We start from the raw sequence: 14,236 nt of genomic DNA, 5'->3' as shown, positions 1-14,236 counted from the left end.
CCCTAACTCCCCTATCGGCCCTACTCTGTGAGAGACAGGGGGGAGCTCCTCAACCCCCTGATCGGCCCTGCTCTGTGCGTGACAGGGGGTGGCGCCGCAACCTCCCCATCGACCCTGCCTTGAGTGTGACAGGGGGCGGGGCCCCAACCCCCCAATCGGCCCTACCTTGAGCGTGACTGAGGGTGGCATCGCAACCTCCCAATCCGCCCTGCTCTGTGCATGACAGGGGGCGGCGCCCCAACTCCCCAATCAGCCCTGCTCTGAGCCCGACCAGGGGCTGCACCTAGGGATTGGGCCTGCCCTCTGCCACCCAGGAGCAGGCCTAAGCCAGCAGGTCGTTATCTCCTGAGGGGTCCCAGACTGCAAGAGGGCACAGGCCGGGCTGAGGGACCCGCCCCCCAGTGCACAAATTTTAGTGCACCGGGCCTCTAGTCTATAATAATAAAAGGGTAATATGCTAATTAGACCAGACGTCCTTCTGGACAACCTTCCGGACTAAGCCGGGGCTGCGAGGGAAGCCCGGGTCCCAGGTGCCTGCTGGCAGCCAGAGGGAAGCCCGGGTTCCGGGTGCCAGAGGGAAGCTGGTGGAAGGAAGGCCTACTCTTGCATGGATTTCGTGCATCGGGCCTCTAGTCCTATATAATAAAAGGCTAATATGCAAATCGACCAAACGAAGAAATGACTGGTCGCTATGATGTGCAATGACCACCAGGGAGCAGACGCTTAAGGCAGAAGCTGCTCCCTGGTGGTCGGTGCACTCCCACAGGGGGAGCAACTGCTGGCTTAGGCCCCCTCACCCTGGGGAGCAGGCCTAAGCCATCAGTCGGACGTGTCCTGAGGGCTCCAGGACTGTGAGAGGGAGCAGGCCGGGCTGAGAGACACCCCCCACAAGTGCACAAATTCCGTGCACCGGGCCTCTAGTTAATTATAAATATGAATGTTTTAAAATCTCTGAAATATGTCCCCATTACTCAATATTTGTGTTAATTTCCAGATCAGATGGAAACTCATTAACACATTATATATTCTAGCAAAATAGCTCTCACTTAAACCTTTGAAAAATTTGTGATGTAGTTTTGGTTTTGTTTTCCTTACCACTGGTGCAGTTGAACACACTGGGGAAGATTTTGCTGATGCAGAAAACTCATCCCAGAAGAGAGACACTCCAGAGAGCTGGAGTAACTTGTGAGCAAAAGCTGTAGGCTGATGGACGTTAATTCCTGAGGACTCGTCTGCAGTTTCATCACAGTATACAGTTCTGAAAGTTAACACCAAAAAGGGCATTTGCGTAAAACTCCTAGGAAAACATACTTGCAATGATAAGAAATGCACACAGCTTTTTAAGCTAAAGGGATTTTTCAAGTGTTAGCACCTTAGGATGTGTCTATAATGTGGGTCAGCATTACCATGCTTTACCACAGTAAATATTTCATGAGGAGACCTTACCCCCAGTAAGGATAACTTCATGAGGCTCCTAAATTTGGGGGGGGCGGGAATCAATAACTTTCTAAAGTTAGCTTCAAGGAACAGTTCCTGAGTACCCTCCAAACACTTCTGGGGAACAGTGAAACAGCATCTGGCTACCTGTCAAAAGCCTGACATAAATGACCTGTCTTGAATTCTTATGACTATGCTATAAATACTTGACTAATCTTCAGTTTAATCAAACTAAGGAAAGTAGTTATAAATGCATGAGATTTTAGATATTATTTAACATACTATCTAAGGTAGGGCAACCTAATTTCAAAAATCTTTGAACAATAACTGATAGGTATGTTTTGTGAAAAGACAGAACCCATAACTTATCTGCTTAAAATTTGGCAAAGGTCCCCCACAGATCCACATACAAGTATCGTTGGAGCTCAGTGTACATACTTCATTCTGCTTATGTCTGTGGGCAGTTCTCATGGCACTAAGACACAGTGAATAGTCAGTAACTAATCAACACCCATGAGATATAAAGTCAATCCCTGCTGAGAACTATTTACTAGGTCCAAGTGGGCATCCACGGAAAACCAAAAGCGATGTTTATATCTGTTTACATAAATCACTACTGCACATGTTGACCTTATAATACCCTCACAGAATCCTCAAAGAAAACAGAAGTCTTAGCCTTTCTCACCAAAGCAGCAAAACTGCTGCTCACATTAATGAGACACACCTAGAGTGCACTGCTTATGTGCAAAACCTGACACTCCCCAGCGGGAGTGCCTCACGCTTAGCAGCACACTGTTTTGACTTGACAGCAACTAAAAGAGAATTTCTTGCTTTGAATTCGACATAGTATTATATATAATTATCCCCAACTGGTACTTTACGTTTTCCATAAAGGGACTGGAACATAGCTTGGAGAGCAGCACTTTACTCCGAAATTACGCAATATATTAATTAAATATCATTACTTCTCACCTCCAAAAGCATTCTGAAATCTAATAAGAGTTAGAGTATGTTATTCATTAAAAAACAGAATAGGGTCATATTTTTCCATGTATAAAAGGTCTTACCTTTCTATTCGAATTTCAAGTGCAGTTCCAGTTTTGGAGTTTTCTGGCACATGTTCAATTCTCAAGACGGTGTCTATAAAAGTGACTTTTACTCTTCTTAGTACTAAAGTAAATAGGTAACCATCAACATAAGAGACAAATAAAAACTTCGAATGAAAGAATAAACACTAAATTTGTTTAATATAAACTTACAAAATAAAATTGAATTCCTTTCCTTAAAAATCCCAAACTCTTGAGTTCTGAGCACTTGCCCGTTGTTACATCTCATGGAGACTGGGGGCAGTGACTAACACTCTCTGTTGGATTCAGACCCAATTCTAAGCATAATAAAGTAAACCCAGGGAGAAGTACAAAAGAACATGAAACTAAATGGAATGCAATATTTAAGTAACCCCAATTCTAAAGTTCTGAAGGGAGAACAGTTCATTTAAAAGTCACTTCAATGACTTTTCCTTATACAAGGCTTACTAAACAAAGATACTAAATGAAATCTCGATTTTTAAAAAAAATACTCAATAATACCAAACCTGTTTCAATGGTTTCAGCAAACTTTTCAAGTCCTTCAAAAGGCTGGGATCCTTCTCCTTGTTCATCTGTTAGTTTCTGGCTAAGACATTCCTTCGCCAACTGCATACTGCTGGTCATGAAACTTGACCAATACATAGGCTCAGATCCAGTTGCTACAGAAAATATAGATTAATCCTAAATAATTTTTCATAGTTACCACAAGCCATTTTTTAAAATAACACATTTCAAGTAGATAAATTATTAATCCTCTACAAGATATTTAGCATCAGGGTGTTACCTAGGGATACAATATTCTACAGAAATTACCCCTTGGGGGGGGGGGGGGGGGGGGGGGGGAATCACAGTAAAAGTCCAGAGACATGTGCTCTGAGTACATGATATATATTTGCCAAGTATTAATTCATGTACTCATTCAGTGGGTATTTTACACACCCATGAGCTGTTCAAAATACTGTAGAGCAGGAGTTGACAAACTTTCTGTAAAGAGTCAGATAGTAAATATGTTAGGCTTTTGGGGCCATGTAGTCTCTATCACAACTACTCAACTCTTTCATTCCAGTGCAAAAGCAACCAGAGAGAATGAATAAATGAAGAAGTATTTTGGTGTTCCAATAAAATTTTTTTTACAAAAACCAGATTTGGCCTGCCGGCCTTAATTAACTGATCTCCAATAGGAGTAGAAAAATAAAATAATTATTAATTCTGCCTTCAGAGAGCCTATAGCATAGTAGAAGAAATGAGATAAGATTAAAAAGAATTAGTACAACTATTAAGTTTCAACAGAAAACATTATGACCACTAAGAGGTGAATTTCTCTAGCTGAGGGAATTAACAGGAAAACAGGTACAGGCAGAGTTGATGTAGGCTTTAGAGGGTTAGTATAAATGTAGATAAAACAAAAGAGCAACCTTTGAGGAAGAAACACATGAACTGAAAAATCCTTTCCAGCGCTTCCCCTCATGAGAGAATTCCACCACACTTCCTTTTGTTATTCAAAACAAATGGGCAGAGATTAGTAGAATTACTGTCTTCCAAATCAACTGTAAAAGCCCTTCTAATAGGACAGTTTTAAAGTAAGGAGAAAATATTTGACTTTCCATCAGAAAGTATTATTATATGTACTCATAGTTAAAAGATAAAATATTCTTGTTAATTAAATACCGGGTTATTAAGGAGGATTTCCATGCACAGATTACTAATTTTCAAAATACAGGCACTATAATTCTACTAAGCATAATTTAAACTTGGTGATTCAGACAGCACTGGAAATTATAATTCTTCAAATATATGTTTAAAAACATCACTTGTCACTGAAAAAAAAGGAATTTAAGTTCATAATTTAAGATGACTTACCATCGTAACTTAACTGGTTCTTAAAATGCGCACACACACATAAATACACACTTTGTAGTAGAAAATCTGAGATACAACATAGCATAGTGGTTAAGAACAAGGACTCCAGAACTAGACTGGCTGAGTTCAGATCCTCTCTTTTCCACTTAACTAGCTATGACCTTGGACAAATTATTAAACTTATATAGGCCTCAATTACCTGTTCTGCAAAATAAAGATAATAAAAAATATCTATTTCAAAGAGCTATTGTGAGGATAATATTTGTAAAGCACTAAGTATAGTATCTGGCATGCAAGAGGTACTATATATGCTTAAGTCAGAAAACATCATGTGCAAGTAAAGCTACCACACGTATATACTTGTAAACAATTACAACTTTAAAGCTTTTCCTTCCAAAAATTTTTGCCCACTTACCCAATCCTAGGAAAGAGATGAAATAATTGTACAATGAACACCTGCATGCCCTTCACCTAGATTCATCAAGATTCTATTTCTCTCTCTCTCTCTCTCTCTCTCATACTTTTGCTGAACTATCTGAAGATAAACTGCAGACATCATAACACTCACTCCTAAATACCTCAGCATGTAACTCCTAAGAACAAGAACATCCTCCTGCAAAATACACCCAAGAAATATAACTTTAATATATACTACTCTTATGTTTTATACCCAAATTTTCCTGGCTACCCCGATAACATCCTTCGTAGCAATAAACAAACAAAGACTTGATTATATACTGCAATTAGTTATTCATGTCTTTAGCCTCCTTTAATCTGGAACAGTTCCTCCATCCTTCTTGTCTTCCATTACATTGACATTTTTAACAGTACCAACTATTTACTTTATAAAATTTCCCTTACTTTGGATGTGTCTGACTGCTGCTTTATAATTTAGCAGGAACAGTAAGTACAACACTGATGTGTGTCCTTCCCAGTTGATTACATCAGGACACACATGCAGTCAGTTATTTTTGGTGGTGCCTGTCAATTTTCTCCAACATAAAGGTAAGTTTACCCTTTGTAAAAAATATGTAGCCCTGGCCAGGTGGCTCAATTGGTTGAAGCATCGTCCCTTACACCAAAAAGGTTGTGAGTTCGATTCCTGGGTCAGGGCACATACCTAGGTTGTGGGTTCAATCCCTTGGTCAAGGCGCTTAAGGGAGGCAACCGATTAATGTTTATCTCTCACATGGATGTTTCTCTCTCTTCCTCTCTCTATACATAACCTCTGGTGAGGATTAAGAAGAAGAATCTACAAATCAGTGGGACATAATTTGATACTGTCTAAATATTAAACTCCTCAACAACCTTTCACTAAATGGTATTAGCATTCATTGATGATTCTGTTCTGTATCAATTTTTACTATGGTGACCAAAAGAATGGTGAATTCTATTTTTGTTATTTATACGTAAGTAGGTATTCTACTGCAATAAAGATCTTTCCCTTCTCCCTGTCCCCATTACATATTTATTTATTTGCATCAATATGGACTTAGGGCATTTTTTTAATTTAGCATGTTATAATTCATTATTGTCATCATTATTTTTGATACTCAAGCTTTCTCAGATTTGGCTAATGGGAGCCCCTTCAAGCCTGATCTTGTGTCCTTTTAACAATTCTCCACAATTTTTGAGCACTTCCTTGCTTTCTGGCACAGTCCTTTGAATCTTTAGAACACAGTAAGTAATTAGTAACAAATAATTACATCAACCATCTACATACTAAAGTTCCTGTGGGTAAATAGGCAGAGAAGTAACATAAAAGATACAATCACACACATACACACACCCTACACCGACCCATTTTATCTATCTCACAAATACAATGCAAAGTCATAAATTAAATACTGAATATAATGCAATTAGATTACTTTCCCAATCTCTGGGAAATAAAATAGAAACACTCAATAGAATAAAATAAAATAGAACACATGAGATACACCTACCTAGGCGAGGTCTAGGTCGGAAGACCATTTCTAGCCCTTTCACTTCCAGTGCACAATTATCCTGTAGCAAGGAGCCCCATGGAACTGACAGAGAAATTGACTGTATGAATCCTTCAGTGACTTCTAAAGGCGCATCTGCTGACTCCAGGATCTCATTGAGGCACTAAAGAGAAAAACCAAGGGCAACTTTAAATCACGAGAACTTAAAATTGTTAACGTAGTCAGATGCTGAATATGCTCATATATGTGTCAGGCACTAGGATAAAGGAAGCAGAGACCTAGTTAAAGACGATCCCTGGTCCTCACAAGCTTACAAAGATAACTTACCATGAAACGCACACGTAATTAAAGTGTGATGAGTTGCACCCAGCAGGTGTTCCTCAGTGGCTGAGTGTCGACCTATGAACCAGGAAATCACAGTTCGATTCCCAGTCAGGGCACATGCCCGGGTTGCGGGCTCAATCCCCAGTGTGGGGCATGCAGGAGGCAGCTGATCAATGATTCTCTCTCATCATTGATGTTGCTCTCTCTCTCTCTCTCTCTCTCTCTCTCTCCCTTCTTCTCTGAAATCAATAAAAATATATTATTTTAAAATATATTTTGATTTTTTTACAGAGAGGGACAGAGTCAGAAACATCGATGAGAGAGAAACATCGATCAGCTGCCTCCTGCACACCCCCACTGGGGATGCGCCCGCAACCAAGGCACATGCCCTTGACCGGAATCAAACCTGAGAGACTTCAGTCCGCAGGCTGACGCTCTATCCACTGAGCCAAACCAGCCAGGGCAAAATATATTATTTTTTAAAAGTGAGATGAGTTACATGACAGAGAAAATGCATTGTGCTATTTGAGCGTGTAAAGACCCTAACCTGGAGATTCAAGGCACGCTAGTTGAGGAAGTGCTAGTTAAATCTGAGATGAGAAGGCTGAGGAGTAACTAGGCAAAGTGTTCCAGGCAAAGACAAAGGCATGTGGAAGGATTAAAAAAACAAAACAAAACAAAACAAAGCAGAGAGGTCAGAGAGGGCAAGCACACGTACTTGAGATGCCAGAGTATCTCAAGAGAAAAGCTGCTGTAGCTTTAGTGTACTGTGTCAGGGTGATGAGCCAGAGATAAGGCTACAGAGATAAGAGAGAGGGGCATCCAAAGAACCTTGTAATTCATGTTAGAGTCTGAAATTTATCTCAAGGGCAAGGTGAAACCATTGACAGATTTTGAGTTTCCATGCCATGACGGGACTGGGACGTTTAGAGGGCCTCCCCTGCAGCCAGGTAGGGCATGGATTGGAAGAAAGCAAACCTCAGACAGAATGGTCGTGATGAGTAGAAGCTAGAGAAGTTGGTTTGGCAAGGACAGCAACACTGAGGACAGTGAGAAGCGGACGGATTGTTGTAATACATTAGGAAGCCAAGTTAACTGCCATCAGGAGGAAAGAAGAATGACTCCCGGGTGCTGGCTTGGGCAACAGCTTAAACAGGGGTGCCATTTACTAGACAGAGAAACCTGGAGAAGCTGGTTAGGCGACAGATGAGGAGTTCAGTCCCAAAGTACACATTTGAGCAGACATCCAGGTGGAGATGTCTAGGAAGCAGCTGGAAATTCGGGTCTAGAGCTCGAGAGAGTCATCTGGGCTGGAGACAGAGAAGAGCATTGTGAACACAGAGGGTAAATGACGCCACGGGGGTGAGGAGAGACGACCTTTAGGAACTTATGTAGAGGAAAACAACTAGAGGCCTAGGACAGAACCCTGGTAAACACCAATATTTAAGAAACACGTTAAGAAAGAGGAACCTGCAAAAGGCAGAGAGGAGAAGGGAAATCAAGAAAGCTTCATTTTCCAGAAAATCATGGAAAGACAACGTGAAAGAAAAGAGTGGGCAAGTGCAGCAACAGCTAAAAAGGAGTCAAAGATTTTTAAGTGTCCCCTGGACTTTACTAGGTAAGTGGTATTTAGGGTACAGGTGATGCCATTGAGAGGGATTTCAATAGAGTGGGGAGGCAAGCTAGATTATAACAGAAGGGTGACAGAATGGATGTAAATACAGTTAGCAGAATAATTAAATGCGTTTCTGACAATGTATTTTTAAATTAGAATAAAAGTTATTAAATGCCAGTTTTATGTAGGGTACTTCCTGAAGGCCATGTTGCATAAGGGTGGAGTCATAATTCTTTGTCTACAAGCCTAATGCTGAATACTGAGTGAGACGGAGACTGGCTCCTGTTTTACCAGAGGTTTTTCCTGAAAGGCGTTCTTCATGCTGGGGCTTGCGTAATCATCCAGACTTTCTAAAAAGTACATGGGCACGGGTGGTCTCAAGGTACAAACACCCAGATCCTCACTCTATAAAGATACTCTTTCCCCAAACTGACCTTCCTCGGAGGAGTACTTAACAGCAGTGACGTCAAGTTGGGTCTGCTTTCCCATAGCCCTCCGTGTAACTCACTTCTCCCACTTAGCCAAAACAGGCCTATCCTTTTACCTTCCTGAATCCTCCCTTATACACTACCTAGCGTATAAAAATCTCCAGGCAGGGCCAGAAACTTAAGTTTTCTGGTCTTTCACTGTCTGATACATATTTTTGACATGACACCAAAGAAAATCAAAGAACTAAGTGATATTGCTACTGCAAATCCCTTCAGTTCTCATCCACTTAGTTAAGACCAGTGTTTCTCAAGCTTATAACTATTTTAAAAATTTAGAATGAGCCCTGGCCAGGTGGCTCAATAGGTTGAAGTGCCGTCCCTTATACCAAAAAGGCTGAGGGTTCAATTCCTGGGCAGGGCACATTCCTAGGTTGCGGGTTTGATCTCCAGTTGGGGAGCAATTGATGGATGTTTTTCTCTCTCTCTCCTCTCTCTCTTTTGCTCTCCCCTCCCCCCTTCCTCTCTCTCTGAAATCAATAAAACATATTCTCAGGTGAGAATTTAAAAAAGAAAAAGGAAATTTATATAAAAGCACCCAATACAATATATATATATACATATATATATATGTAAATGGTCACTATTATCTTCAAAAGCAAACTAAAATCCCCTACCTTGATGCCATGCCCCTCTAGTCATCAACCTCATTTCTCTTTCTTTCGTCAAGGGAGCTATTTTCTCAAACCACAAACTACTATCTGCCTTCTAACACTCAGCTCCTTTGAAACTGCTCTTAATCGCCAATAAACTGACAAATGCAATGAAAAATGTTCGGTCCTCATCTTCCTTGAATACTCATCTCAGTCTAATTCCTATTTTGAAATTCTAACTTTTCTTGGCTTCCGTAACATGCTTCACGCTGAGTCTTTTTTCCAATTCTTTACCACTTAAAATGATGATACTCCTCTAAGTTTTATCTTCAGCTTTTTTTGTTTCTCAACTAATCTACAACTGCCCATGCACTTTATGCCATTCCAGTGTTTCAGTTACCACTGATACTCTGATAACTCCCAAATCTTCCCAACTCTTCCTCAAATCCAATACTATATAGCATTTTGACCACTTCAATGGGAAAAGAACTCATGAACTCCTCCCTCCCACTTCAAGCTCCTTGAAGTTAGCAGTCTCTAAAATGTATCTATCCCAGAGATAACAGATGATCCAATAGAGATGTGAGTAGAAAAATTAGACATTCTATATTAAATTTTTCACATTTTTATACAAAGGGCATTGGCACCCTCACTCCAGCCATATATCAGACTGGTACAAAGAGAAGACCAGCCCTAGCAGGTTTGGCTCAGTGGATGGCCGGATTTCTGCACAGGTTAACTCTTTCAAGCCTTCAGGGGACGTAATTCTGATACTATTCACAGTTTTTCAAAGAACAGAGAAAAAACACTTCTGAACTATTTTTACAAAGTCAATAGAGCAGTGATAATCAAAACCTGATGAAGTTCAGAAAAAGAAATCAAAGTGGAAATCTCACTTGGATCAAAGTCATAAGTATTCATATATTAGCAGAGAATATTCATCAGAACTTTTGAAAATTACACCACGAAGAAACATAAGATGATTCATTATTAAAATCATATTAAACTAATCCACCATATTATCATAAGTACAAAGAGAAAAAAATAGTACTAGTAGCATCCAAAACACATTTGACAAGATTCAACATTCATCTCTGATTGCATGAGAGAGAGAGAGAGAGAGAGAGAGAGAGAGAGAGAAGACCAGTAGTTCCACAATGGGGAAGAGTTAAGAATGGTGCCCTCAGTTGGATGTTCCATTCCAACACACTGAAACTTACCTGAGCATCATTCTGCACAATAAAAACAGACCTGTAGCTCTGGCCGGGTGGCTCAGTTGGTTGGAACATTATCCCATACACCAAAAAGGCTGTGGGTTCAATTCCCTGTCAGGGCACATGTGTAGGTAGTGGGTTTGATCCCCAGTTGGGACTTGTGTCGGAGGCAACCAATGTTTCTCTCTCTTCCTTCTTCTCTCTCTTAAAAGGAAAAAAACAAAAACATATCCTTGGGTAAGGATTAAAAAAACCCAAACAGACTTTTAAGCAACAGAATCTTTGTAAAAAGACAGAAAGTGACAATAACTTTCTGATTTCCTGGCTTTACTTATGGCCAAATATTTAAGAGATGATTTTAAAGATGAAAAGCAATTTTCTTCTGTATAAACAGAAGAATTCTAAATGTGCTGATCACTTATGTGATGACAAATAGCTATCAATAGTATATGCTACCAGGCAGGTATATTCCAAAAAACAAAACATACTGTATATTTTCAAAGTACAGATACCATTTTAGTAATGAGTGAGAAAGTAACTACTTTTCAAAGGATACTTGTACTAGGAGGAGAATGTTTTGAAAAATTATATTTGGAAATGTCTCTATTGTTACATGATTTTGTTGCTGAAATAATGTCTATTAAAAATACTATCTTTTTTTAAAGTCATTATCTACACAAGTTATAAAAGGTTTGAACATATGGAAAATTATCCCAATGAATCTAAAAGTCTTGCTTAAAAGTTTTTTGAAGATATATATATATATATATATATCACCTTCCAATTAATTAGCAAAAATAACTGATTGAGACCAAGGAAGAAGGGAATGTCACTGCCAATTTCAACATAATCCTGTGCATAATTAATGGTTGGCAATTGAAACATTAGTGATGTCGCCAATTATGCAATTCTTCCATTTGTATCTATGATTCTGTGAGGTATCTTTTTTTCAGTAATGAGTCATTTGAATGAAGTGTCAAAAGTAACTGAATTTGGAATCAGAAGTTTGAATAGCTATATTTAAGTGTCATATCAAGATTTATCATCAACAACGCTGGCCGGTTTGGCTCAGTGGATAGAGTGTTGGTCTGTGGACTGAAAGGTCCTGGGTTCAATTCCGGTGAAGGGCACATGCCCAGGTTTCGGGCTCACTCTCCAGTGTGGGGTGTGCAGGAGGCAGCCGATCAGTGATTCTCTCTCATCATTGATGTTTCAATCTCTCTCTCCCTCTCCCTTCCTCTCTGAAATCAATAAAAGTATATATATTTTTTAAAAAGAGTGATTGCTAAAATAGCTTTATTAAAAAAAGATTTATCATCAACAGAACACACTATAATTAATAAATAAATTAACAGCAACAAATGTTTACTGGATGCTTTGACATTATCATTTTGGCTGGGCATATCCCTCAAAAAATATTCAGAGTAAGTCTAGCCATAATTCACTCTACCAATGATCCTGAAGTCAAACTGTAAAATTCAAATATCACCACCTCTGATTTTCCATAAGGATTACATAATCCACACAAATTAAGAGTGTCTAGCATAGCGTCTTAAATACAAAAGATGCTCAATAAACATTTACTTTCCTTTGAAGCCATAGGATTCATAAAGAAATAATGGCCTTAGGAATTAGACAGGTTTGAATTCTCACTGTACCACTTGTTGGCCGTGTCACTTGGGGAAAATTATTTAACTCCATCTGTAAAATGGAAATAATAATACCCACCTTATAAGGTTAATGTGAAAAGTCATTAATGAATAATGTATACAAAATCATTCAACCCACAAAAGACAGTAAATATCCAACCCTCCTCCTTCAAGATAGCCTATTCATAACTGTACTGAAAGTAGAAACTCATGGATCGTTAAATTTATTTTATTTTGTTATGGGTCATTGAATTTTAAAATATCCACCATAATCCCTATCTTCTGGTAAGAATTACAGCAGTACAGTATCCTGCCACAGTGCCTGGCATGGAGTGTATAGCTCAGGGGTGGGCAAACTTTTTGACTCGAGGGCCACAATGGGTTCTTAAACTGGACTGGAGGGCCGGAACAAAAGCATGGATGGAGTGTTTGTGTGAACTAATATAAATTCAAAGTAAACATCATTACATAAAAGGGTACGGTCTTTTTTTTTTTAGTTTTATTCATTTCAAACGGGCCGGATCCGGCCCGCGGGCCGTAGTTTGCCCACGGCTGGCTACTCCATTAATGTTGACTGCACTCAGGTGAGTTCCTATGTCCAATGTCAATAGGCAAACTGTGGCAGCTGGGCTGGCCTGGTGTGGGCCTGGGTCTTCCCATTATCCTATGTACTCTCCCTAGTTTAAATCGTCTAGTTACGGATATTCATGCTAGTGCAAATCAATGTAAGGGCCATAATGCAGAATTACCATAATTTGAGCTTTTCGAGTTTCTATGGCTAAGAAGTCATTACTTTGTTAAAATACTTTTACATAAAAGGGAAAACCACAGCTTTTTTACACAGCTTAAATTAGGAGGAAAAAAAGTTTCCTTTTGTTCTTGCACAACTAACACAGGAAAGTCGTCTACACTTATGATGTCCTACATGGAAACTGCTTAGGATTGCTTTTAGAAGAGTAAAACTCTAGAATGGCACAACCGATTCAAACTGAGCAGTGAACTCCAGCGCAGTAAATAAATGGCCGGGGGGAGGGGAAAGCCACTTGTCAAACCCAAGGCGGCGTGTACTTAAGCAAAGCACTACCCAGTGAGGGTTCAAATGCAAGTGCAACTGTCCGTGCTGAGCTGAAGTATACCTGAAGCACCTGTAGGACACAAGGAGTCGCCCCACAGCCTCCAGATGGCAGGTAGGAAAAAGGATTTAAATGCCTGAGAATCGCAGCCTCAGCGCTTTTGCAACACCTGCGCTGGCTGACGCTCGGTCACGTGAAACCGCCCGCGTTCCCAGGGCCATTCACAGGCTGGCCTTGCACCATGTCAACAAGCAAAGGCAGGCAAACCGGCGGGGGCGGCCTTCACCCAACTTTCTCCCGGTGGCAAACGCGGTTCCGAGTCCACGCTGTGCGAGGCGCCGACCCCCAACACATGACCGAAAGCCTGGGAGTGCTGACATCCCCAAGGTCCTCCCATCCTTCCCGCTCCCGAGTGTCATCCATGAAACAGGGTCCGTTTGCCACTGAACCCCCGCGACCCCTTTGATCGGAGGGGGCAGCACGGGTCACCTTCCTCCATGGACCCCTTCCCAGACCCCAGCCACTGACCCCACGGGTTCCCACCGTGCAGGCTCCAGTGTCTCGGTTACGTTTCTGGAACACGTGTTGGGAGGGCGCAAACTTGCTAGAAAGAGATTCTGAAGCAACCCTTTCCGCACGGCTATTTGAGCCCTGCCGCACTGCCCAGGGAGGGGACGAATGTCACCAATTCTGGGATGACAGCCCTTCAAATCGCCCTACGGAGGGGAGCTAGGCCCGCCCGCCCGGCCGGCCGCCGGCAGCTCTTACCCATTTGTCCAAGGGGACCTGGGCGAGGGAGCCGGTGCCCTGGTACAGGTCCAGGCTGAGCTGCTCCAGGCTCAGCTTCTCCTGCAGGAAGTGGCCCAGGTACCGCTGCAGGAGGTACCGGCAGGCCCTCTTCTTGATGGACTCTGAGAACGGCCACGGCATGATGAAGGCTGGCGGCGGCTGC

At 41.1% G+C, this 14,236-nt stretch overlaps 1 protein-coding gene across 2 annotated transcripts in view; it reads right to left on the bottom strand.

Moving 5' to 3' along the window:
• ATG2B (autophagy related 2B) overlaps positions 1-14,230 on the bottom strand; it is a 73,802-nt gene extending 59,572 nt beyond the window's left edge. For both annotated transcript variants that reach the window (XM_005868540.2, XM_014541482.1), the window contains exons 1-5: positions 14,053-14,230; positions 6,332-6,494; positions 3,032-3,184; positions 2,505-2,607; positions 1,096-1,258 (exon numbers count right to left, since the gene is read on the bottom strand). In XM_005868540.2, coding sequence (XP_005868602.1) covers positions 1,096-1,258; positions 2,505-2,607; positions 3,032-3,184; positions 6,332-6,494; positions 14,053-14,214 — 744 coding nt within the window. In that variant the 5' untranslated portion in view covers positions 14,215-14,230. The remainder of the gene's footprint in view (positions 1-1,095; positions 1,259-2,504; positions 2,608-3,031; positions 3,185-6,331; positions 6,495-14,052) is intronic.
• Positions 14,231-14,236: the final 6 nt, after the last annotated feature.

This window comes from Myotis brandtii, unplaced genomic scaffold, assembly GCF_000412655.1.
Source record: "Myotis brandtii unplaced genomic scaffold, ASM41265v1 scaffold273, whole genome shotgun sequence".
NCBI lineage: Eukaryota > Metazoa > Chordata > Mammalia > Chiroptera > Vespertilionidae > Myotis > Myotis brandtii.
Note: the sequence above shows the minus strand (reverse complement) of the source record. Positions and strands in the feature narration are given on the sequence as shown.